At 49.4% G+C, this 26,653-nt stretch overlaps 1 protein-coding gene and 1 long non-coding RNA gene across 8 annotated transcripts in view; one reads left to right on the forward strand and one right to left on the reverse strand.

Moving 5' to 3' along the window:
- The first annotated feature begins 30 nt into the window (after positions 1-30).
- LOC135415066 (uncharacterized) lies at positions 31-1,114 on the forward strand. The gene is made up of 2 exons (XR_010430960.1): positions 31-365; positions 730-1,114. It is a non-coding gene; the product is annotated as an uncharacterized LOC135415066 (long non-coding RNA).
- Positions 1,115-19,296: 18,182 nt separating this feature from the next.
- Positions 19,297-26,653, reverse strand: part of CHCHD3 (coiled-coil-helix-coiled-coil-helix domain containing 3) — a 145,340-nt gene continuing 137,983 nt past the window's right edge. For 5 of the 7 annotated variants that reach the window (XM_064656603.1, XM_064656600.1, XM_064656604.1 and 2 more), the window contains 2 exons: positions 24,561-24,696; positions 19,297-19,993 (listed from right to left, as the gene is read on the reverse strand). In XM_064656603.1, the coding sequence (XP_064512673.1) occupies positions 19,967-19,993; positions 24,561-24,696 (163 nt within the window). In that variant the 3' untranslated portion in view covers positions 19,297-19,966. The remainder of the gene's footprint in view (positions 19,994-24,560; positions 24,697-26,653) is intronic. The other 2 variants (XM_064656602.1, XM_064656599.1) reach the window with 1 other exon arrangement.

A 26,653-nucleotide genomic window follows, 5' to 3' on the forward strand; every position in this document is an offset into this window, starting at 1 on the left:
AGGGTTTCAAATCCCTGTGGATATGGCACTTGGGGACATGGGTCAGTGGTGGCCTTGGCACTCACTGCTGGGTTGGCAGTTGGCCTCTATGATCTTATGGGTCTCTTTCAACCCAAACAATTCCATGATTCTCTGATCATTGTCCTTAGGTAGGGCTAACTCTCCTGCTCCTGCCAGACTGCTCTGGGAGAGGAAAAAATCCAGTGAGTGCCAAGAGCTCCAAATTCTTCCTGTCCAGCTTCCTGGTGAGGAAGGAAAAAATAAAACTGGTCTCATGGGGAAGCAGACTGCTGTATTCATCAGAGACCAGGTGTCAGCAAGGAAGCTGAGGAAGGGTTTGGTGGCCCAAACAAGTTCCCAACCCAGTAAGTGGTGCTTCCAGGAGGTTGTTAGAGGCACCTTAAGCACAAACACTGGTGCTCACCCTGCTTTTGTTCCGTGTTTAATGGAGATGGGGATAAAAAGGGATCACAACCTGCAGTAACACAGAGAACTTAAGAGGGAAGAGATAAATAGATAAATCTCTCCGTGCTCTGGAGCAAAGGACTCATCCAGAGATGTGTTGCATTATCCACACACTCAAGGGATCTCATCCACCCCCTTCCATGTGAGACCAGCCCTCCTGGCCCCCCAGATGATGAGCTGTGCTCAGCAGCCAGGCTCAGTGAGCAGAGGGTTGGTTTTAATGTCCGTAATGTCATTTTTTGTCCCTTTTTTTTTTTTCATGAGCCTGTGGTGAAGTGTTCCCGGCAGCAGCTCCAGACCCAGCGCTGCCTGGCAGAGGCCTGGCCACAATTCCTCCAAGGAGCAGCCAGGTCCAAATGAAGACAAAGCACTGGGAGGCTGTGATGGACGACGGGCAGAGCTGCCTCGTCTGAGCCGCTCGTACAACACCCAAACGAAGACACAAATCAATGCAAAGTGTTTGAACTCCAGAAAGAAAGGAAAAATCAGCACATCCATCACACTCAGACACACGTCCACTCCAGCCCAAGTGTTGGCAGAGTTTCTTAGCGCTGGCAGCAGCTGGATTAACACAAACTGGGATGTACAAGCACGGGACACGAGGTCCCTCTTCCTTCCCCAAGAGGCAAATGGATCCCTGTCGCCTTCAGCATTGCCACTGGATTCAAATGTTTTTCCAATGCACCTTCAAAGACAGGATTGAGCCCCACTTTAAGGAAGGGACACTGAGGGGATAAGTCCTACCCCACAGCTTAGCTTTGGAGAGGAAGATCAAGTTGGGGTTAGGAAAGATAATGGGAAGGAATTCCTGGCTGGCAGGGTGGGGAGAGGCTGGCACAGGTTGCCCAGAGAAGCTGTGGCTGCCCCTGGATCCCTGGAAGTGTCCAAGGCCAGGTTCAGTGAGGCTTGGAACAACCTGGGATAGGGGAAGATGTTCCTGCCCATGGCAGGGGGTAGAACTGGATGATCTTTGAAGTTCCTTCCAACCCAAACCATTCTGTGATTCTATCCATGGAGTTGGAGGGGGATAAGAAGCCAGAGCACAATCATATATCCTTTTTTCTAGCTCTGATGGAGTATGGAAGAGCCTCTCAGGGGCCTTCTGTCCATCTCTCCATGTCACCACTCCATTAGGGAGGTGACTGCACTGCAGTCCATGTGTGACTATTAAGGCAGCAGCCTTGAGTTTATTAAGCTCAGTTTAACATCGATTCTTTTTCGAGTTGCTCTGCTCAGTGATAAGCAGTGCTTGGGGTGGGTTCTGGGCATACAAATTAAGCACTAGCTGGATTCCAGAGAGGTTGGTTGTTCAGTTTTACCTGATATCAGGCACTTTTGCAGTACCAGAGGAGGTAGTTGTCTTCTCCTCAGCCTAGATGTCTGAAACACGAGGGTTTTCTACAGCCAGCTTGTTCTCCCAGGCTTAGCCATCCTCTTCTTCCTGTAAATCCCAAATAATCCATCCTAAGAAACAACTGCTGCACCAGTTTATTAAGCTTATTAAGACCATGGCTATCAGACAGCTCTAGGCATTTCAAAGAGCCTGAGTACAAGGAATACATCTATAAAAATCAGATTTAATGAGGAGGCACTAAACAGTGCAAAGCATCTCCCCATGCCCTGATGGTTGAGTCCTCTAGTGACACTTTCCCACCCTGAGGATGTCATTTGACTTCTTGCAGAGCCCTTGTTTCTGGCTGTCTGCAGACCCCTGGAAGTACATTTAACTTGCTCATACTTTGCCATGGTTGCAACTTGACTTTGCAACCAGAACAATGCAGAAGTGCAGGTTTGGATTTATCAGAGAATCATGGAATGGTTTGGGTTGGAAGGGATCTTAAAGCCCATCCAGTGCCACGCCCTGCCATGGGCAGGGACACCTTCCACTAGACCAGGTTGCTCCAACCTGGCCTTGGACTCTTTCAGAGATCCAGGGGCAGCCACAGCTTCTCTGGGCAACCTGGGCCACCACCCTCCCCACCCTCCCAGGCAGGAATTCCTTCCCAACATCCCATCTCACCCTGCCTCCTTTAAGCAGATTTGGGTCCTGGAGAGAAGGGCACCAGGACCAGCCTCCAGCTCCCAGTTCAGCTGGTTTGAACCTTGGCCAGAAACACTAATGCAGAGATCACTGGAATCAGTAAGAAACAGTCCCCTGAGCATTCCTGAGGCTCACCAGGGTCACACAAGGAGACCAGGAGGAGCTCAAACTCAGATTTATGACCACAAACTCATTTCTAATCCTGCATCACTTTCAGGTTGTTGTCCAAAAGCTCATGAGGCACGGAGAGGCTGGAGCAGGAGCCCTCCAAATTCCTGGGAGAACCAGCAAAGGGGAAAACTTGCAGGCAGCCCCCTGGGTGCTCCCGTGTTCCATGGAAGGACCAAGAGACACACTATGGGGAGCACTGGCTCCTTGTTGCCCCCATAATATCACTCCTGCAGAAGGGATAAATCACTCCCTTTGCCTAAAAATGGGCTGCATCCCTTCAGGACTTCTCCAAGCCCATGTCCTGATGGGAGGCCACCCCTCTGTGCTGACACCACTTCAAGCTCTTCCCTTTGAGTCTGACCCACGGCAAGACCCAGGGGGTGAGCACAGGATTTTTTAGCTAATGCTGATCTCTTTGGAAAATGGACTCATGAAGGACATTGGTAGGACTGTAAATTCTTGGATACAGGGAGCATGTTTTGTGCCAGCCCCTGTGGTGCCAACCACAAAAAGCGTGACCAGAGACGCTCCAGTGACCACAAATAATTCCCCTTTAATGGGCGAAATGAGAGTTTGTGCAGCGGCCAAACATCTGCCAGGAAGAGGTGAGGTGGAGTTCAATGCTGCCCCAGGGTGGGAAAGGACCTTCTGGACCTGTCTGGAAGCACGCAGGGACTTCATCCAAACCATCCAAACCATCCAAACTTCTCTGTGAAATCTCCTTCTGAAACCTCTCCTTTTGCCAGCTTCCTGGGCCGAGGGGTCTCCTTCCCCCACAGCAAATGCACCCATGCCCCAAGTATCATAAATAAATCCCCAATAGCTCTGGATGCAAAGAAAAGGGGGGATTGCTATTCCACTGGACTGTTTGAAATTGCAGGAAGCACTGGAATCTGTAAAATGGGGCTGTGATTCCATGTCATTCCCACACAAACATGCACCCAAAGTAGTGTCTCTCCCCACCACACCCAGGTTCACCTGCTAAATATTCCCTTTTTACCAACACAAAGCCAATAAGGAAGGAGGGGAAAAAACAGTGCTGCCTCAAAGCTCTCCCTGAGCACCCCATGCTGCCCATCCCACCTAAAAATGAGTCCTGATCCCCTGCTCACTATAACCCCAGCCTTCCTTTGCTCTGCATCTTCATTATAGGAGATCCCAATATCAAGGTTTTTATCTGTATCTTAAATCTTAAAGAATATTTTTTCAGCCCTCTGGACCACTTGGAAAATGACTGGAATAAATATCTGCCTTTTTTAAGAGGAGCACACGGGAGGATTCACCACTGGGGAGAGGGCAGCAGCTGTGAACAGATGTGTCTTCAGGTCAATCCAAACCCTATTGTCGTTCCCCACAGCCCTGACAGGAGCAGACACTCACAGCTACATCTATTACAGCCAACTAGACAAGGTCAGGGCCCGGGATCAAACTCCAGCACACAATTACACATTCTTTTAAGCTACTACCAGGCTCCCTGTCCCAGCCTCAGGCCACCCTGAGCAGCCTCACAGCCACTGGAAAGACCTCGGAGGTCTCACATGGGCCAAAGGACTCTACAGAATCACAGGATATTTTGGAAGGGACTTTAAAGATCTCTTTGTAGCCCCCCGCCATGGGCAGGGACACCTTCCACCAGACCAGGCTGCTCCAAGCCCTGTCCAGCCTGGCCTTCCCAGGGTACAAACTGGGTTTGGTCACCCTGTTTTGGAGGACAAGAAAACTCGATCGCGGGGACACGACCACGCTGTGCTGGGTCTCAGGGCTGGTGGGTGACCTCTGCCCACGTTATTTATGACAGTGACATGGCCAAACAGCCCTGGGCTCTTCTGCAACCTCTCCTTTGAAAATGCCACTTCACTGCAGAGTCTTCCTCACACCAGGGCTTCGCTGAGGGTGGCAGAGAGGGCTGAGGGAGGAATGTTGCCTCCTGTATGGAAAGCAGACCCCCAGGCTGGGCACCACAAGCTTCAACAGGTGAGAACAGCGTGGCCCCTTTAGTACCATCCCACCAGGAGATCAGCTGGTGGCTGCACAGCTCCTGGCTGAGGGAAAAGCCTTGCTCAGGACCCTCAGGACAGCTTGGCAGGAGCTGTAACAAATCCCCCTCGTCTCTCCCCCTGCACACACCAAACTTCAGTGCCTGATGTGTTTTTACATCCCATCTACAGTCTCTTTGCAGTGCTGGGAAGAAGGAGGAGGACCCTTCCCACCTTTGGGGAGGACAAGAGTCTGGGAGTCCTCACAGCTGGATTTGGGATTTGTGGGGAGACTGGGGGGGGATATTCCAACTCTGACACCTCCTCCTGCCACCCAAGCTGGTCAGACTTGGGGAAAAGAGTGTGCTGAAAGATTTTCAGTGTGCTTGCTGCCTGTCACCATGGAAACCCCTTCCCCAGCATCCCAGGGATGCTCCTGTTATGGGGTGGCCACAGAGCCCTGGGAGAGGACCAGGGAAGGGTTATGGGGCAGAAAAAAGAGAAGAGACGTGTCCCTGAATCCTCAGAGCTCTGTGAGCGGGGCAGGATCAGTCTGCACGTCTCAGCCCCGGGGAATGGCAAAGCTGATCCCTGCCTTAGCCCTGGCACTAAGTGGAAAGGTTGGGAATCCTCTGAGGAGCCTGTAAAAGTCCCTTCTTCCCAGCCCAAGCTCCAGCCAACACTGTCTCAGGCACAGAAAACCACCCAAACCCCAAAGTTTGCTCAGAAGGAGTAGCACAAATCCCCTTCTGACTCATAGGAAGGTGGTGAAGGGAGGATGGATGAGACATCCAGATTCCATGATCCCAGTCTCCCTCTCCTCCACCACCTCAACTAGCTGACCCAAGTCTTTACAAGACCAGGTCTGCAGGGAAGGAGTTTTGGGGCTGGAGAAATGTTTGCAAGAGGCAAAACCCACCTTGAACCACACACGTGCTTTAAGGTTGGCGGTTGTCCTCAAGGCAAACTGAGCTCAGGCTTGATTTGGATGCAGATTTTGTAGGTGTTTGTCAGTGTTTTCAACGTGTTTCAGGTTTCTTGTTTGTTTTGTGCCCACAGTGTTTATTGTGTGTTCGCTGCCTGTGTTTTACCAAACGGCAAGAAACATGTAAACAGCAAATGATCAAAGCAATAGATCTTTTCCATGTAAAAGCAGGCAAGCCAGATGGAGTTAATTAATGAAGATGTTTAGCAAGACTAGGGTTTAGCTCAAATGCAAACAGGTTGTTCCCAGAAGCATCAATCTAATCCAATAAACAACTTGTGGGGGCGTAAGAAACTGCTGCTTTGTTCCTTCCTTCCCATTACAAAGAGCTGAGCAGAAACTTTTGTTGCCGCCTGCTTAATCCTGGTGAGAGGTTTTTTGAATTAACAGCACCAAAAAGGTAATTCCTTGCTCGTGCTGGAAGCATCCTCAGCCTGCACGTCTCTTGATCCTGTTGCTTCAGGCAGAAGAGCAGCCGAGCAGCCGAAAGCAAATCCCATCTTCAGCCTCTTTTCCCAGCCTGCCAACAAGGGAGTTAATTATGGCCAACAGTAACGATGTGGACATGGCTGTGCAACTGCATCCAGTCAAGAGCCCTCTTCTCTATCAGATGATAATTCAGGATGTTATGTCAGGTTTTATTTTTATTCCACAAGATATTAGCAGGCATAAAGCCTTACGATGCCCCGGGTGACATCCCGTTCAATCACTGCTCTGTGATCCACCCCGTAACTCAGATTTAAGGGCCAGCTTTATGCCACAGGTTATTGATCCATTATCTGGCTTGGGCTGCAGCAGGATGGGATGCCAATCCCCTGCTTGGACAGCAAGAAAAGAGGAGCTGGCAGCGTCCTCTGGGACAGCAGGGATGTATGGAGTTCCTGGGGGCTGCAGGGACAGGGTTCCAACGCTGTCAGGAGCAGGGAGAAGAGTGAGGTGCCTCAGCAGAGTGAGGACATGGCTCTGTGTGCATTCCAGTCAACCAGCTGCATAATGGGACACTGGGGGCAAAACAGCAATTCAGGTCTTATTCACAGAATCCCAGGATGGTTGGGGTTGGAAGGGACCTTAAAGCCCATCCAGTTCCAACCCCAGCATCTTCCCCTATCCCAGGTTGCTCCAAGTCCCATCCAACTTGGCCTTGGACACTTCCAGGGATGGGAAATCCACAACCTCTTTGGGACAGCCTGTGCCAGGGCCTCATCACCCCAGGAGTAAAGAATCATTAAAGGGGTCAAACTTGTCATTTCTGAAACAAAAGGAGGAGGATGGCTCCACCTCTCTCCAGGGCAGGTTGCTGTGCTCAGGAGTCTCTGCCAGGCTGTGCCTGTCTCAGCAACTGTGGATCAGAGGATATTCCTACGGGGAAGTTGTGGATTCAGTCCCTGGGATGCTCACAGAGGTGGTTACAGCTCCAGTTGCCATGTTTGGCAGCAGGAGAAGGGATCAGGATCTCACAACTCCTGTTGGTGAGGAGCCCCAGGCCAGCTCCTGTGGCCATGAGACCCTTCAGCCCTCAAGGCTTTTATCTCCCCTTCTTTCCCTTGTCACAGAGAACACCGAGATTTTTGGAGCCTGCCTGTTGCATGGGGTGGAGAAATGGGACCTGGGTTTAGCAAAGCCTGGATGACTAAACACAGGTAGCACTGCACACAAAAAGGTCTGGAAAGCTCCCACGTGTGGCATCTTCTCCTGCCCTTTTCGCCTTGACAGACCAGCTTCTCCTGGCCCTTGTGAGAGGATCTCCTTTGGAGATGGCAGTACAAGGCTGCCACTGCAAAACTGATCCAAACTCACCAAATTCACCCTTCCCTCCGCCTCTTTTTCCACCAAAAACTGTGAGTGAGGTGAAGATGAGCGAGGCCATCATCCAGCCACTGGCCATTCCTGCTCCATCATCCCACAGCTGGAGACTTTCCTGCTTTGGGACTCACTGAGCCTGGCCCTTGAGCAGCTGCTAACATGGCAGAGGACTCAGAGGACTTCTTTATCCATGAGAAACGCTCTTATGTGGTGTTTGTCCTTGCAACACTTCTTGCAAACCCGTTTGTTTTGAGGAAAAGCTGCTCAGCAACCCCAAGGTGTCGTCATCTCTCAGCTGCTGCGGTCACAGCGGGCCCTTGAGAGATGGCAGAAAAACACAGGAAAACATCAGGATAACTTTATTTTATGGTTGTACCACCCCCTCTCATCACCTACAGCTGGGAGCTCTTGAGTCAAAGCTGCTTCTTCCTCCAACTTCCCCTCCATCCCTTCAAACACACACTTTGAAGGGGTTTAAATGCTCCTCAGCCAGCCAGTGAGTCACTTATCTCTGTGTGCCTCCAGATCCTGAGCTCAGGGGAAAAAAAAAACAGGTAAGGATGCAAAGAAACAGATTTCAGACTTTCTCTGCATAAAAACAAAGAAATGTGCCTTTTCCCTGGTTTGGTTTTCCAAGTGCCACATCCCTTGGAGGTGTTCAAGGCCAGGCTGGACAGGGCTTGGAGCAGCCTGATCTAGTGGAAGGTGTTCCATGGCAGGGGATTGGAATGAGGTGACCTTGAAAGTGCCTTCCGACCCAAACTATTCTGTCATTCCATGAATTTTCAGACAATATGAAGTTTCAGACCCCAGACGGCCCGGGATTTGCCTGATTTCCTCACACCATGGCTAAGAAAGGTCAGACTTGTTTTTATAACCACTGACCTCCTCCCCAGCTTCCTCAGGCTGCAACCAGCCTCCAGCCAAAGGGATCAATAATCAATAACCAATTTAAAAATCATCATCAAGGACTGAAAGGCTTGGCATTCACACCCCCTCAGGTGGCTGTAACCACAGCAAATCAACATGGAACTGCAGTGGGTCCCAGCTGAAGGCACATCCCCGGGGCCTGAAATGGCCTTTATGATGTATTTATATTGATGATGATTTATATCAAGCACCAGCAATCCTTTGTGTTTCCTTCTTTAGCATTCTACTCTCAGTTGGCCTCTCTCCCAGCCTGTTCTGATGGGAGATTTCCTAGACATGGGGACAAAGCCACTGTCAGTCCTGTTTCTGTCTGTCCTTGCCGAGGATGGGCATCTGAAACCACAGAGTGGGTCTGGTTAAGAGAGGTGTGAGCTCAGGGTTTGGGCTGGAAATCTCTCTGCTCCCACTTCCTAAGCCGAGGACCACGGTCCCTGTTGGGAGTGAGACCCAGAAGGGCTCTAATGGGCTTTTTGGCTCTGAAACAGCCATTTTTATGGCCTTGGTAAAACAACACACTGATCAGAAAGGGGGCAGGGGACAGGGAAAGCACAAGGATCCAGCTCTGGTTTCCCAGCTTTGCTCTATCCCGTGGTGAGGGTCATTTCCTTGCACCTCCAGCATCTCCCTGCAAAGCTCAGGTGGAGGAAACCACTGAAAACAGCCACCAGTGACAGAGGGATTTGAGACAGGTCTTAACACAGTGCAGGGTTAGCCAGACATCACACCCAGACCCAAACTGTGGCAGAAGTGGTCACAGGGGTGACCCCTTGCTTGGTACAGGGAGCTCAGGCCCTTTAATTTCCAGCCACACTCCAAATCCCAGCAGCAAAATTCCACCTGCAAGGTCTTTGCCCTTTTCCAAACCTCTTCTCCTCCCCCACCCAGCTCTGGTCTCTCACAGCAAAACTCAAAGGTGGCCATTAATTGCATCAGGAATTGGTCTGATCCCCATCCACAAGGTAATGGAACATCAAAATCCCGTTGATTTCGGTGGCACAGGGGTAGCCAAAGCATTTCTGAGGATCTGGGTCTGGCTGGTCGGGATCTCTGGTCCTGGAAGAAGGGGATGATGGTGCTGCCTGTGGGCTTTGGGGTCTGGAAGGTTTAGCTCCAGGATGGAAAACGACCTTCACTTTGATAACCCACAGCAGGAAGAGCCAAGACAAAAGAGGCTGAGCAGGAATGTTAAAAAAAAAAGTAAATTTTATAAAAATTATAAAATTACCTTCTGGGACAGACAATGCTCTGCTGGGAGTGGGTCTGCTGCCCAACACCCCATTCTGTGAACAGGATGATAACCCCATTCTTTCAGGAATGTCCCAGCATGGGACAACTTACTTGGAATGCAGCTGAGATCCCTTCTGTCCCTCTTGGGATGTGTTACTGCTCCTCCTGAAAGAGTTTTGGGTGGGATTCCCTTCCCCTCAGCTCCTTGCAGGAGAGAAGATCATCCAGGCTCCCTCCAAGAGCAGTGGGAAGGGGAGGACACTCAGTTCAGATGGATCCAACAGGTGGGCTGAGGCATCCTCAGGATAAAACACCCTCTTTTATCAACAAGAGAAAGAAAGACAAACTTCCCCCGGGGACACAATTTTAGGACACTCCTCCTGCTCACATCTTCCCATGCAGGCACCATCTGTGGCAAATCAGCCTCTGCAAACACCTTAAAGAGTGTCAGGAACCTTTGTGCAAACTGGAGGGTCCTGGGCAGGCAGGACACAGGGCTGGGAGAGCCCTTGGACAGGGCAGAGACCAGCAGAGCTTGTAATTAAGTATCTGGCTAATGAGCCTCAACCCCCCTGAGCGTGTCAGAGTTGTCCCTGAGCAGAGGCCCTGAAGGCAGAGCTCAAAAATCTTATTTTTCCAGAAGGTTGGGGAAAGAAAAAACTCTATTTTCCTCAAAACCCCCTGACACTGAGGCCACTTGGTCCTTCTTGCATCACCACAGACCCTCTGGATGAGGGACATTTTAGCATCCCGTGGGGGGGCATGGAGGGGCTGGGCTGCAGGTCCCCCCCATCACCACACTCCTGCTGCTTTTCCTGAGGGCTGGAGCACGAAAGAGAATTTTGATTTTGTTCCTTTCCCCTCCACCAAGTCCCCCAGCAAAGAGAAGGGCACGAAATGAAAGCAGGTGAGGGAGAATTTCGCCTGCAATATTTCATGCTGCCCCTACTCCCCTCTTTCCTACTGAGGATTCCCAGCCTGAATATTGAGTACCCCGAGCTCCAAAACACCCCGGGAGGTGATGGATTGCTGCTGAATGCAGGCTGAAGTTTTAAGCCAACAATTACTTTTCTCTGAAGGTTTTTTTCCCCCCACCACCAGAAAGTGGGGGAACAAAACACCTCGGGATTGTTTTTATGAACAAGGCTGTCTCCTGCCCAGTAACAGGAATCTTTAAGGGATGCTGGGTTATGAATAGCTCTCATTACTGGGGGAAAAAAGGCCCAGTGCCATGGTGGTATTTTTTTTTTTGTGCATGATCCTACTGTATGTGGAGGGGATTAATCACCACTTTTAAGGAGGATCAGAGCTGAAATTATTAACTCGGAGCAGAAAATGAAGGAGCCCACTTAGAGCCTGCCTTGGATCCAGAGCCTTCTCCTTTCCCTTCCTCTCCTGCAGTGAGGAGGAAATGAGCCTCCCCAGGGACAGCTGAGATGGACCTGGGCAGGATGAATGTTTGTAATCCTGGAAATCAGAGTCACTTCTGTGTGGGGGAAGGGATTGCTTAAAAGCCAGAGGATGAAATCCAGGAGAAGGGCACAACCTCCAGGGCAGAACATCAGTTTGGTGCTTCTGCTGCTTGCTTTTAATTTGTTGGATGGCAAAGTGTGGCCCCAAAAATTAAATAATAATTCAGAAAAGGCCAAAAAAACCCTAATCCAACAACATGAAACACAATTAATAAAAGGTGGGCTCTGCTTGAGTGACATGAACTTCCCACAGCAACCTTTGGCTCTCTTTGGAGACCCTTTTGTTGCCCTCAGCATCTTGTAGCCTTGAGTAGGCTACAGGATGATATCCAAGGAAACAGAGCAAGTGGCACATGAGTCAGAGGACATCAGGGACAGCCATGACAACAGATATTTTGGTATTTTTAAATCAGCCTGGGGAAAGTGGTTATTTGGGCACTGCTGTTCCACACCTGCTGAGCTCCAGGGCAGAGCTGCTGAAGCACTTCAGCTTCCCAAGGAGCCACGGGTGTCCCAGGGAGGAGGTAGCGACCCTGTGCCTCCAGGACAGAGCCAACACAACCCCTTGCTTCAGCTCATCCACAGGAAAACTCAAAAATAGAAGGAAAGACACCCTCTCCCCATGCACACTTTGTGGGTACATCAAACATTCCGTGCCCACACTTCTCTCCTCCAATGCCCACAGGGCATTTTCCAGCCTAACCTGGTTATTCCTGCCAGGCTGGGGAAATGGAGGCATGAAAAAGCTGAATGAGAGGCACAGAAATGCTCAAAATAGAACCCCCACACCCTGATCACAGAATTATTATTATTTATTATTATTGTTTAGGTTGGAAAAGACCTCTGAGATCACCTGTGCCCGATGCCCACCTTGTCCCCCAGCCCAGAGCACTGAGTGCCACGGCCAGGCCCTCCTTGGACACCTCCAGGGGTGGGGACTCCACCACCTCCCTGGGCAGCCCCTGCCAAGGCCTCACCACCCTTTCCAGGAAGAAACTCTTCCTGATGTCCAACCCAAATGCCTTGGTGACCCCCTTGGCAACCCTTGTGTGGACTAAAAATAATCACAGAATATCCTGAGTTGGGAGGGACCCACAAGGACCATCCAGTCCAACTCCTGGCCCTGCACAGACACCCCAACAATCCCACCCTGTCCTGAGAGTGTTGTCCAAATGCTCCTTGAGCTCTGGCAGTCTTGGGAGGTGCCTAGTGCCCTGGGGAGCCTGGTCAGTGCCCCACCACCCTCTGAGGGGAAGAACCTTTTCCTAAAATCCAACCTAACCCTCCCCTGACACAACTCCAGGCCATTCCCTGATGCTCTGGTTGGTTCAGCTGAGGAAACAAGGGGGGTGAGAGAACCTTCTGGACCCCTTTTCTCGAGACCAACCACCCAGAGCATCCCCAAAGCGTGTGGATGTGGCACTCGAGGACAGGGTTTAGAGGCCAACACGGTGGTGCTGCTGGGTTGGATCCGATGCTCTTTAAGATCTTTTCCAGCCTTAATGATTCTAAGATCTCTCCTCGTGGCCTGTAGGAACCTCAGACCTCCCCTGAGACCCGCAGGGACCTCGGACCTCGCTGGACAGCAGAAGGAGAGGACACGAAAGCTCCAGAAAAGGCTGACCCCGGGCGGAGGGAGGTGCAACCCCACCCAAAGCAGAGGCTCCCCGGGGAGCCCTGAGTCACCGGGGCTGCTGCGCTCGGGTTTAACACGCTCCGGCTCCTTGGTAACAGCAGCAACCAACACTCCAAAACCCCCAGAAGTGCCGCCACGACGCCGGATTAAAAAGCTTCCGTTTAAAGGAAAAAAAAATCCCCCCCAGCCGGGCGGGAAGCGCCGGTGAGTCACGGCTAAGGATGCGCTCTCCCTAAGGATGCGCTCTCCATTCAGGGAACACACACGGGGCACCGAGGGAATGGCTGTGCCACGCTCGGCTCGATGGGCACATCCCACAACACGCACGGCTTCCCGGAATTACCCACTCCAGAGAGCCCGGAGCGGATTCCCGAGCAGCTCCTGTGTTCCTGGAGGCTGTTGAATATTCCTTGCTTTTCCCCCGGGAAGTTTTCCCCCAAACCTGCAAGAACAAAGAGCACAGGCACGTGTTTATCACAGTTTTTATCACAGCATTCCCTCGCTGCTCCCGGGATCAAGGAACAGGGAGATCTCCCTCCTATTTGATGCTAAAAATAAAGAGATTTTTCCTCCTAAATCAGTGGGTACCATCGACCTGCTCCGGCCTCACTCGTGTATCCCGTGCTCTGCACTTCTCCAGCACTTCACATCACTCCTTAAAAACAGCAACAGGATCAGCTTCCACGGTGTAAAACCACAAATACACTAGTGCTCTGCTCCTTTTCTGTGCTCCTGCAGCTGCAGCTGGATCCTGGTCACGGGTTTCTCCCTGCAAAGGTAATTTTTTTCAGGCAAAAGCAGAGGTTTTCATTTGTCCATCTGATCCCAGGAGCGGGACTTTAAGCAAAAACAAAGATATCAGGAGCCCTTTCCCTGCCCATGAGCACCCAGTGGCCACCAGCCAGACCTCCCTCACCTCTGCAAACACCTTTACAGGACACCAGCTCTGCTGTTTAAAGGCAGCCACGGTGGGATATGGATTTCTTGTTTGCTTGCTTTTTAAGAAGAGTCAGATTAGAAGACATTCAAGCTGACTTTGACCTTTTCAAAACAGCCCAAGTGTTAATAATATTAAAACTGAGAGGGGGGGAAAAAAAATCCCTCACTACCTGACATAAGAAATAGAAGAAAGATACACTCAATTCTCATGTCTGGCAAAAATGGTTCCTGTCTATTAATGGATCTTCAGCACATCATGTCCTTGCTCTCACTGTACTTCACCCACTAACCCTTTGCAGATCTAATCCCTGCACCACAATTAAATAAACGTGTGAACAACGTTGCAAGAGGAGGAGCTGGTTTAAGGAACATGAGAATTGCTTGATATCAGCTTTTATTAAATAGTGAAATGGACTCCAAGATGTGCCAAGTCCCTCCCAGCCCTGCTATTTCTATATCAGCAACAGATGAACATGGAGAAGAACCTGCTTAGCTTGCAGTTTACTTGGGAATTCGATCTGCTTCCTGCAGCTCCAGCCTCCCAAACGAGCACTTGCAGCTTGATCTGTGCTGTCAGCCCTCACTTTGGGATCACAGGGACAGCTGCTCTGCCCCTGCCCACCCACGGGACTTGCCCAGGAAGGAGGGATGGTTTCCCTGCGTAGGGTGGTCAGAAAATAACCGTGGTTTCATGTGACACACGAGCAGAAAAAACTCACCTCCGGGTGCTGACGTGCACCCCAAGCTGGTAGAAATGGTTCTAAGGCTGGGTTGGGGCTCTGAGCAACCTCCTCTGCTGGAAGGTGCCCATGGCAGGGGGTTGGGACTGGATGGTCTTTAAGGTCCCTTCCCACCCAAACCATTCTCTGATTCCATGAAATGCCTCTGCTGAACCCGCCTGGGGGTGAAGGGGTGTGTGGGATCAAATCAGGAGGGGATCAAACCTCATCTCCCAAGTGGGGACACTTTAAAATGGTTACCCAAGGAGCATCTCTACCCAAAAGGTGCCCCCAGCAGTCTTAAGGGAATATAAAATCTTTGCAATAAATACATCACCACGGGGGGATCTGCTGCCTCAGGGCTTGCCCTGACCGTGGCACAAGCACTTCTGGATGTCACCAGGTGGTGGCTCAAAAGCTTTTGGGCACAAAAGACCTCTGCCAAACGGCGTTTTCAGGGTTATTTTTCCTCCAGACCATCCCGTTTTCAGCAGTGAAGGAGGCTGCTCCCCACCCAGGAGGGGGAAGGGCTCACCTGGCAGGGGGCTGCTGCAGCAATTCGAGGTGCTCCCTCCAGCACCATGGGCTGAGCCTTCTCTTCCCAGCAGTTACTGGCTTGAGAGAGAATCAAACTAATTACCTTAGTAATTACCAAACTAATTACCTCTCTAATTACCCGGTGTCTTTGTTCACATGGAGCTGAAATCCTTGCAGAGCAGCCCTGGCTCGGTGCCTCCTGTTCTGGGGGAATCTCAAGCAATGGCTTGAAGGCCCAGGTCCCCTTCACACCTTGGTCCTCTCAGACCACGGCCAGGGAATCTCCCTCTTCCCCAGGGAGGGCTGGATTCTGCTCCAGCTCCTCGGCTGGTGAATGCTGATCATCAAATTAAAGGTGGACTTGCCCCCAGGCCCTGTTGGACACCTCTCCCCACGATGGGAGCAGCAGCTGAGAGCAACCTGGAAGGAGAGTTGAGATGACAGACAGTCCTCTCCAACAGAGAGCTGGTGTTCACCCAGCCAAACCCAGCTGGAACATCACTGTCAATGTGCTTCACTTCTCCAACCTTATTCCCTTTTCATTTTCCAGACCTTTACTTGAATCTTGCCTCGGGCTCTCCAGGGATGGGTCTGGGAGTCACTCGCTGCTCTCCTGAACTTCAGTGTGACAGTGGGTGCTGAGCCCTGGAAACAGCCCCCAGCTCCTCAGGAAGTCACTGTGTGTAAAGCAGGAACACAACTGGTGTCATTAGTGCAGGTCCTGACCTGCAGAGGGTTTCCAAGGAAGAGATGGAAGAGGCTGAACACAGAAAGGACTCTCCTGGCTGCAGGACAGAGCCTGCCTTGCACACACCCTCTCTCGCTCTCTCCTTCCACATCCCCTCTCCTGTGTCTTCAGCCACCTTCCAAAACAGTGTCAGGCCAACACAAATTGTGCAAATTAAGGACTGACCAGGTTGCAAAATTCCCACCTGCAGCTGTTTGCCTCCAAGTGCAAAGACACCCAAATCTAAACCCTCGTCTGGTTTTATCTGGCAGCGCCCACTCCTCCATCAAGCAGGATTGACCCTGGGCAGGGGAGCTGCAGTTTGTTGTCACCTGGTGGGACAAACATCTGATGGTTTCTGGGTCTTGCAAATGAGATTTGACATGCTGGGCAAGAAACTTTGCACCCCTCCAGTCTCTCTGTTCCTGCTGCTCGGGAAGCAAAGGGGGCCTCGCTCTGTGTCAGAGGGACCTGCTGTGATCAACAGCTGGTGTTGGTCTGGGATCTGTGGGTGCTCACAGAGGAGAAAGATCACAGAATCAGGAATAATTTGTGTTGGGATGACTTTTCGAGGTCATCTGGTCCAACCTCCCTGCCATGGGAAGGGATGTCTTCAGCCAGATCAGGTTGCTCCAAGCCCCAGCCAGCCAGGCCTTGAACAATTCCAGGGATGGGGCAAAGGTGCACATAAAGAAAACATTGGAAATCATCATTTTGCCTTTCCCAAACTCCACAGCTGGGAGGAAGCTCCTGGAATTGTTTGCAGAGCATATTGTCTGGAATTTGTTACTTTGGGAAGGAAAACAAAAAGGATAGGAAAGGATCATAGAATCACAGAATGGTTTGGGTTGGGTGGGACCTTAAAGATCATCCAGTTCCAACCCCCTGCCATGGGCAGGGACACCTTCCACTAGAGCAGGGTGCCCAGACCCCCATCCATCACCTCCTCAGCTTGAGAGATGACATGTAACCCCACCTGAAACCACATTTGCCTCTTTACATCCTCTCAAGAAGGGCACAGGATCTAGAAGAGGAAAAAGCAGTGACCAGCTGAGCTGTAACATTTATCCCAACCCACAGCCATTTCCACTTGGAAAAGCTAATTCCAAGTGTCTGCTAAAAACTGTAATGCAGGGATGGGGTGAAAAAGCCCAAAGCCAGCTCTGCCAGGTGATGTGAAGTGTGTCAGACACACAGGACTCCTGAGGAAAGGGAGTCTGGAGTCTGAAGGAGTCTTAACGCTGCCAAACGACACGAGAGTGGCAGAGCAGTGATTATTGTGACACCACTGAAAGCTCTGTGATTTGTTCCACAGCCGCTGAGCAAAGAACAATGAAAAGCTTTGATTTAGCTGTTACAATCCTGCTTTTCCATTTAAACCCCTGGGTAACACCACCCTTTGCTTACAGCTGATCAGAGCTCGTGAATGACCAGTGAGAACATCTGAAATTATTCCCTGCCATGGGCAGGTGCCCTCATCTGTCATCCCTGGGGATATCAACCCCATCATCCCTTCTGAGAGCAGCATCCACCAGGCTGAGTTCAAATGCTCACTCTGGCAGTGTGCAATCTTAGAGCTGGTTATTTTTGAGGAGCTGGGAAGCCACTCCACAGGTTTTCCATATTAAAAAAAAACAAACAAGAAAATGCAAGGATTTTAAAGATTTCGGTACCAGCAACTGGGGAGGAGGGGGAAGCCAAAGACAGACAAAAGGACAAGGATGCAGGGACACAGAGGTGGAGGTGGCAAAGGCAGACAAGGTGGTGAACTGAAGCTCACTCCAGAAACATTCCCAGAACCACTGAGGTTGGAAAAGATCCCTGAGATCACAGAGCCCGCCCTGTGCCCGATGCCCACCTTGTCCCCCAGCCCAGAGCACTGAGTGCCACAGCCAGGCCTTCCTTGGACACCTCCAGGGGTGGGGACTCCACCACCTCCCTGGGCAGCCCCTGCCAAGACCTGACAACCCCTTCCATGGAGAAATTCCTGCTGATGTCCAACCTGTATCTCCCCTGGCACAGCTTGAGGCCATTTCCTCTAATCCTGTCCCTTGTTCCATGGGAGCAGAGCCTGACCTCCCTCGGCTCCCCTCTCCTGTCAGGGACTTGTAGAGTGAACTAAGGTCCCCTCTGAACCTCCTTTTCTCCAGGCTGAGCCCCCCCAGCTCCCTCAGCCTCTCCTCCTGTGACCGACTCTCCACACTCCTCCCCAGCTTCACTGCCCTTCTCTGGACACGCTCCAGAACCTCAATGTCTGCCTCGAAGTGAAGGGCCCAGAACTGCTGCTGTGATTTAAAGGCAGAAGTTGGCCACAGCACGGACAGTTTTCACATCCACACCCCGTCTGCCACCACCAGCACCCCCCCAGCTCCAGCCACACGTGCTGGAGACGCCGCCACCGCCACCACAGAGGATGTTTAAGGAACACAACATCTCCAGTGAAGCCCAAAACACAGTTGGAACAAAGCAAGCAGGACTGACTGCCACTGCTCAGGGCTGTCAGGACGGGAAACCAATAAACATTTGGCAGCAACAGAGACCTTCCTTCCCGACACTCCCGGTTCTACAGAATCATCTGGCCTGGAAAACGTCTGCTTTTTTCCTCTGTGCTGCGTTTCTCTGCCAAATTCTAAGTCTGGCAAGAATGGGTCTGCCAACTTCTTGGCTCTCTGTTACAGAAGAGAACATTGCAGAGAAGAATTTGTGAGTTAGCTGATCTGTAAACGCTACAGCAAGTCGCCGTGTAAACATGCTGCTTGTGTCCCCATCGCTTCTCTCCAGCAGTTTACCTGGCACCTGAAATTGGAACTCCAGGATCCTCCTCTCCTACTGATATTGCAGTTGCTCCACACGTAATAAAAAGCCCAGCTTCTTTTTGTAGCATTAAAAAAAAAAAATAAAATAAAACCTTAATTAAACAGCACTCGCAGAGCATCTTGATAATTAGGAGAGTCACCGGTAATGTTTTGAATGAATAATAAATGAGACCCACAAGTGCACTCGCACTTGTTCAGAAGGATGTGGTTCCAACACAGCCAATTAGAGGAGCAGAACAGGTAAATAAACAGCAGAAGGCTCTGGCCATGTTGGTCCTTTGATATTATTACTTTTACTGCTGTGTAAAAAGTAATTTCTAAGATTGCTTGGTACAGTGAATGTGGCAGTTGTTGTCTCAACAAAAACTGGATGCTTGCAGGAAGCTGGGTTGCTGTTTTAGGGGCTCTGTGTCCTTTCATAGAATCCCAGAATGGTTTGGATTGTAGGGACCTTAAAGCCCACTCAGTCCCACCCCCTGCCACAGGCAGGGACACCTCCCACTATCCCAGGTTGCCCCAAGCACATCCAACCCAGCCTTGGACACTTCCAGGGATGGGGAGTCCACAACCTCTCTGGGCAACAAGAGGTTGTGGTGCTGCATTCACAAGGACTTCCCAAGAAGGCAAGTGGTGGATAAATCACAACACACCATCCTGTGGGATCCCTTTTAGGTTGCTGTGATGGCAAAAAGTCCCGTGCAAGCACCGCTCCCGAGACCAAGACTGGTCCTGCACCAAAGTCTGTGCTTTAAAGCTCCAGCAACAACATCTGCTGGAAAACCACGACTGACACAGCAGAGGGAACACCATCAGCCTCTGAGAGGTGGGAAGAGAGACAGACTGCAGCCTAAATCTTGTGCATAAAATAGATTTATTGTTGGTACAGAGGCAAGTCTGTCAGCTCTTGATACGAGTGAGGAGCACGACAGAACCACCTCCTGTAAATAAAGGCCATTGTCACACCTGAAGCGTTGGATCATTAACACCATTCCAGCAGAAGGCCTGGAGAGAGAGGCTTCATTAAGTTACATAATTTGTGAAATAATTTAAAGCACAATTGACAATCACACACTGCAAGGAAAGCCCCGAGTCGCTCGCAAAGAACCGCCACGTCCCGGCGCTCCAAGAGTTACAAACCCCTGCCCTTGCCAGCGAGTCGTGTTCGAGGAGATTCCACAATGAAACAGCAGCATTTGAAGGATATTTCCCCTTTCTAATGTCAGTGAAAGGTTCTTTTCTTCTCCCTTCCTTCAATCACCAATAAGTGGGCTTTGCTAAGAGGGAACAGCATCTTCGGACGCGCGATTTCGGACGTAATAAGATTCAGGTCTTGGCTTTTCAAATGGTCACGCTGATTGAGCCCTGATGGCTCCTGCTCTTCAGATGGCTCTTCCAGTTCTTCCCTTTACTGGTGTGCCCTGCAAATGGGCTGTCATATCATTCTTGGGGCAAAAAAAAAAAAAAAAAGAAGCTCTTCTGCTGAAATTAGTTGATGGTCTTGTGCTTGGTTTGGACAGTGCCTTTATCCTCCTCTCCCGAGCATGCTCTGCTGTAGAAAGGGTCACAGGGGAGGGGAAGAGAGAGGGAGAAACTTTAGTTCAGTAACTCCAAGTCATTCCCTGAAGTTTGGCTACCATTCCTTCCTGGGATTTGCAATTCTTTTAAATAAAAATACAGAACAAGGAACATTGTGGGCAAACACACTGTGACGGGGACGGGTCACGGGAGCAGAACGAAGCTGTTTGAGGACTCGACAGGGCAGGGATTTTGGAGGCCTGAGGAGTGGCAGGAATGAGCCCTTTCCATCCCTCCTCATGCTGTCATGGCTCTGGTGCTGTGGCTGTGAAGGAAATTAAACCATCTGACCTTACAATAAGATAAATCCCATTCCCAGCAAGTACAGCCTGGGGGAAATGTATCCTGGATCTTGGAGTTCATTAGAGAACCACAGATCATGGGATGGTTGGAAGGGAACTAAAAGATCCCTTAGTTCCAACCCCCCTGCCATGGGCAGGGACACCCTCCACTAGACCAGGTTGCTCCAACCTGGCCTTGGACACTTCCAGGGACAGGAAATCTGGTCTGCTGGAAGGTGTCCCTGCCCATGGCAAGGGGTTGGAATAGATGACTTGGAAAGGACCCTTCCAACCCAAACCATTCCAAGATTCCATGATCTAACAGGACACTGTCAGGCCAGACACAAAGACCTGCTGGAGACCATCTCTGTTCACTACAGGACTCCAAGACTGACAAAGGCAAACTTTGTTCTTCCCTACCAAACCCATAAAACAAGGAAGACAGGAATTATGAATCCCCTTGTTAGAAATGGTAGGGATTTGATAATCCCTGGGGTTTGTGTCAGGAACAAGCCCAAATTTAAACCTTGAAATCTCACAGGAGACCCACAAACAGCTGATTCAAGTGTCTATATATTTTTTATCTATATATTTTTTTATCTATATTTTTGGGAAGGTTTAGTGTTCTTTACTGACCCCTGCCATTTAACACCACCTAACAAATTAATGTATTAAAAGTATTTTCCTTGGGTTTTTTCGTAACACCGTGGAGGGAACCTGGTCCATAATAAACCTCCTTTAATTAGGGCTGTGTTAAATGAGGGCCATGAAAAATCAAGGCCTTTTTGTGGCATTTCAGCTCACACTAATTTCACGTATTTTTCTGCTTGATTGGAAAGTGGTATCCATTGAAAATATTGGAGGATGAGGCTAAAATCCTGGGTTTATTCTGATTAGGGTGCATGATAAAGGATCCCTCCACCCCAAAAATTCAAATACTGGTTACAAGGCTGAAGGATAATGTTTTTTAGCCAGGCTGTCAGGTACCAGCAGCTGTTGGTATCACTCCTTGAAGTATTTTGAAATCTCACCTGCCTGCAGAGAGACTTGTATCCCTCTGACATTCAATGGTTTTATAGGAAATTATTGCACAGATTCATTAAACCATAAACCAGTTTTGTTTTTATGTAAGAATTAGAACATCTTGTAGCCCAGAGTGGGGGAATATTAAAAAAAAAACCCCAAACAAACCATAAAATGTGTATTTGAACAGCCACATTGTCCATATCAGTGGCTGGAAAACTGGGATAAGTGATTAAAATGCCCCTGGATGGTCCATATTAGTGCAGTGACTGGTCTGGGTGGAGATAATTCAGCCCTGGCAGCACAAATAAATGCCACATACAATCCTAATATCTTCCCCTTAATGGCTCCATTAGGTGAGTTTTCCTCTCCATTACTATTATAATAAAATGCAAACATTAATAATGGAGTTTAATTCATCTCGCTGGCTTCTCATGACTTTGGGAAAAGATTTCAAGGGAAGATACAACAATGTGTCAAACTCCCCTGAATTAACAACTCTCTGGGCTTTTCTAAGAAGGGGAGAAAAGGACAGATAGAGACATGAGATTACAGACAGGATGAGAAATAAGGAGCACACAGAAGAGAAGGGGGAGATAATTATAAGCAAGATAGGGAAGAAAGAGGAGTCAATAAATTCAATTTATGAAAAGCACAGAGTGTGCTCAGCCTGAGCACAAGTGCCCAGACTCACCGCCAGGAAATCGGATTAGTAACTTATTTGGTTTTCAATATCTTCCTCTATTCCCTCTAGCAAATTTTCCTCTTCCTTTGTTTCTTGTAAGCCAGCGCCAGTTAACTTTTTCATTTCTGAACCTGCAATTTATCCCCCTCCCCTGGCTCCCAACCAAGAGAAGGTAATTTTGAAGTATTTTATAACAGTGCTCAGGAATTATTTTCCAAGTAACTGCCCGGACTTGTGGGCAAACAGAGTGAAAATAATTACAATTACAGCTGCAGCACGGGGAGGATGAGCCAGAGAGGAATGATGCTTATTATGAAAAACAATTGCTCCTGCTTGCAAATATTTCCATCACAAAAGGCTTCTCCTTCTCTGTTATCATAAGAGAAACCCTCTCAATTCTCATCTTGAAGCACGTGTGAAACAGAATAAGAAACATTTAGGAAACACTTTTAACTACTTGACAGGCTTGCTTAAAGATCTTCAACAAGAAAGGTGTTTGGAAGGGTTCAAAAACCTAATGCTCATATTTATGCAGTTTCCTTTTCCTGCACCTCCTGAACGTGAATTAATTCCCCCTCATCACAGCCTTCTGAAGAAAATTCCTATCAGATACAAACTCTAGTTAAGAGCTTAAACATGTATCAGTAATTAATCCAATTTCTTTTAGTTACTTTAAAAGAAACGATACAAAATTATAAATGCAGGCAATTAAGTGTTGCAGATCCTGGAAAACTCAGTGAAAATCTAATCCACCACATAAGAACCTGATATATAGTAACAGGTGACACCAGGAAATGGCCCCAAGTTGGGCCAGGAGAGGTTTAGATTGGATATTAGGGAATAGTTCTTCATGGAAAGGGTGGTCAGGCATTGGAACAAGCTGCCCAGGGCAGGGTGGAGTCCCCACCCCTGGAGGGATCTGAAAGTGTGGATGTGGCACTTGGGGACAGGGGTCAGTGGTGGCCTTGGCAGTGCTGGAGGAATGGCTGGACTCGATGGTCTCAGGGATATTTTCCAACCTAAGTGATTCCATGATTCTAATATTATACACTGGCCTTTTCCCTAAAAAAAAAGGAGCCTGGTGCATTAAAAAATGGGCGGGAATAGGATCCCAGAATGGTTTGGGTTGGATGAGAACAAAAACCCATCCAGTCCCACCCCCCGCCACGGGCAGGGACACCTTCCACTAAACCAGGTTGCTCCAAGCCTTATCCAACCTGGCCTTGGACACTTCCAGGGATGGGACAACAAATATCCCCAAGGATTTAGTAAAGGAGGTGACTTTGAACAGGACAGGGTGACCTCCCTGGCTGAGGAACAGCTTTGGCACTTCCCCACCACCGCTGCCTCCTCCCACGCCTCGGACACCACCAGAACACGAGCAGTGTTCAACTCCAGCAGGAATTTGGGAATCCTTTTTGCCAGGAATGCAGGACTGCAGCAGTGGGACAGCAGAGAGGTCACGGAGAACCACCCCAGCCAAAGCCTCGCTGCTTTTCCGCACGGGCAGAATCAAGTCCAATGACAATTCTTACCAGGCTCAAACACCAGCCCGTGCTCCCTGGGTCTCTGCTGACACATTAGAACGTGTGTCTGCACGTCTTCAAATATTAACTCACAGGTTTTAGCAGGAATAAAGATCAACAGACTTCTTTAAGCCCTTTTTACACATCCTGCATATGCTCTGCGAGCACTTTTCCAACTGCCTTGTTTGAGAACACGGCTGAGGTCAACACATGCATCTCTGTGTTTGAGAGATGCAAGCTGGGGAAAAAGAAGAGTATTTAGAAATCTAAATAGTAAATCTAAATCTAAAAGAAGGATCTTTTCCTTCTTCCCTTCTGGACTTTTATTGGAGGGAGAAGAGACCTGATCCAATGTAAATATTGCTTTACCATAGGAGAGGTAGTTAGGATTGTGTATATAATGTATTATAATATTTATTTGTGTAATAATTGTAATATAATTCCCTTATCCCCATATTGAGTCTTGTGTTGTGTCTGGAAAACCCCTCTCACACTGGGGTGAGTTGTGGGAGGGGGGGACTTGGACTTGGAAATTGGATTTTTGGGGGTCTCAAACCACGACAAAATTTTTGCTTCTTTTTAATATATTGTGTGCATATTGCTATCACTTCCTTTATGTTGCACTAATAAAACATAAAGGTTTTAATCTGCATGCCCTAAAAAGATGGAACAGAGGAGGCCAAGACCAGGTAAAGGGCAGTATCAGACCCTTGGAAAACATAAAACAGGAGAAAGGAAGAATTCCAACTGGTGACCCATCTCTCAGACATCCATTAATTTCTCACAACCAGTACCACGTAGTTTAACCCCCCTTGTTTTTACTGCTAAAACTGCAGGTAGCAGGAAACATCTGCCAACAGCACCAGCTCCTGCAACCAAACAACAGCTTCCCAAGGGAAGGGATGGAAACCTGAGCAGCTCAACGAAGTCCAAGCGGTCTCCACGGAGTTTGTGGGAACACACAGGCTGGGAAATGCTTATAATCCTTCTCTCCACCATTCCCTGTTTCTCCAGTGCCCAGCTCACCTGTTTGGCGTGGTTGACACAGCGCAGGTACTGGTTGGCCAGGGCAGAGCAGCTCAGGGTCTCCCGAGCGTGTTGTCGGTAACACTGGAGGATTTTATCCTGCAGGTCAGCACAGATGGGGTGAGACTCGTATCTCCTGGGGAACAGAGAAAAGAACTTCAGGGCTTCCTGCTCAAAAGGATTTCAGCAAAGAGATAACTCTTTTTTTAAAAATTATTATTAGTATTATTATAGATTCATAGACAGGTTTGGGTCGGAATGGACATTAAAGATCATCCACTTCCAACCCCAACATTATCCCAGGTTGCTCCAAGCCTCGTCCAACCTGGCCTTGGACACTTCCAGGGATCCAGGGGCAGCCACAGCTTCTCTGGGCAACCTGGGCCAGGGCCTCCCCACCCTCACAGGGAAGAATTTCTTTCTTTGGAAGTGCTCAAGTCCAGGTCGGACAGGGCTTGGATCAACCCGGAATAACGGAAGGTGAACCTGCCCATGGCAGGGGGTTTGGAACTGGATGGGCTTTAAGATCCCTTCCAACCCCAATCATTCTGTGATTCTGAGCCTTATTTTGCTGATTGGCCAAGGCAGATCTATTTTACCACGATAAGGAAATGAAACATGAAGCACAAACGCTGCTCCTTAGGGGAAGTGACTTCCTGACAATCACTCGAGACGTTCTGCTAGAAGAAAGCAATGTTAAGTCACCTTGATTTTACAGTATGTACCTATAAAAAACATCCCCCTTTCTCTTTTCCTTCATTACCCTACATCTGTGAAAGGCCTAAAGCAGAATTTAAATGCGCTCCCAGGTGCTCACACACGGCACCATCTCCGAGTTCAGACTTCTGTCGGCTCTTACGGAGGAGGATTTTCCCTTAATCCCCCCTCTGCTGATACCAGCACGCACTTCAAAAGCCTGGGAGGCATCAGAATGTACAACCACACGCTGCTGCACACACAGTGGTGATGGCAAGGTCTGTGCTGGGGCGGAGAACGAGAGGGGAAGCACCACGTAGACTTTCTGTAGACATAACACTCCCAGTGGTGATGATTTAGACCCAACTGAACCAGAGCTCGTTTTAAACACCCAAAACCCTGGTCTGAACTGACAAACCAGTACAATAAACCAGGAGTTAACAAAAAATACCCAGAGTAAACCTTGCTGTGCCTTTATTCACATGTGATTTTAAAGTGACTTCTTACATAGAAGTGAGAAGGGAATGAGCTGCTGTACAATTGCTACATAAGTTCTGTCGATGTGTTTAGAGCAATTTCAATGGGAGACTCTCTAACCCATGTTAAAGAGCTTTTTCAATTGCTTTTTTCTCACTAGTGACCAAAATCCACTTATTATCCCTTACTTGAATGCTTCCATGGATTCTGTACGTTGCCAACATATCAGAGCCCCCTAAGACACATCATCTGCTGCCCCTCAGTCACTTGTTTTCATGCTGTGACTCTTCCTGGGCGATTTTTGGGAATGTGCTCTCATCCCTGTCCTTTCCAGGCACTGCAGACCTGGTGCAAGTCAAAGTGAGCAAGTCCATTTCCTTCCAAGTCAGCTCAGCCCATTTTCCTGGATCACTCCGTCGAGGGCGAGCGCCGCCTCCGTATCGATCCGAGCTGGGCTTGTTACACCCCCCTAATGCACCACTTGCACTTTTGGGAAAGCACTCCATGAGATTATTTCCTGGCATTGGATGGCCAGAAACCACGTGCTGCTGGAGCAACCCTTGGGGAAAGAAGGTTCCCTCGTGCTTTAGGGTGACCCCACCACAGGGTTTGCCGTTGATTCCCACTGGTGATGGATCACAGGACTCTCAGGTGGATGGTCAGAAACAGCCAAAGCCAGGGAAACTCCTCAAAGGGGAATGGAATATCTCCCTAACAGGAACTTCCTCAAGTCCCTATGATTACATCAATTAATCCTTAGATTGGATATCAGGGAGAAATTGTTCTCTATGAGGGTGAGGACATCCTGGCCCAGGTTGCCCAGAGAAGCTGTGGCTGCCCCTGGATCCCTGGAAGTGTCCAAGGCCAAGCTGGACGGGGCTTGGAGCAACCTGGGATAGTGAAAGTTGTCCCTGCCCATG

Source organism: Pseudopipra pipra, chromosome 5 (genome assembly GCF_036250125.1).
Source record: "Pseudopipra pipra isolate bDixPip1 chromosome 5, bDixPip1.hap1, whole genome shotgun sequence".
Lineage (NCBI taxonomy): Eukaryota > Metazoa > Chordata > Aves > Passeriformes > Pipridae > Pseudopipra > Pseudopipra pipra.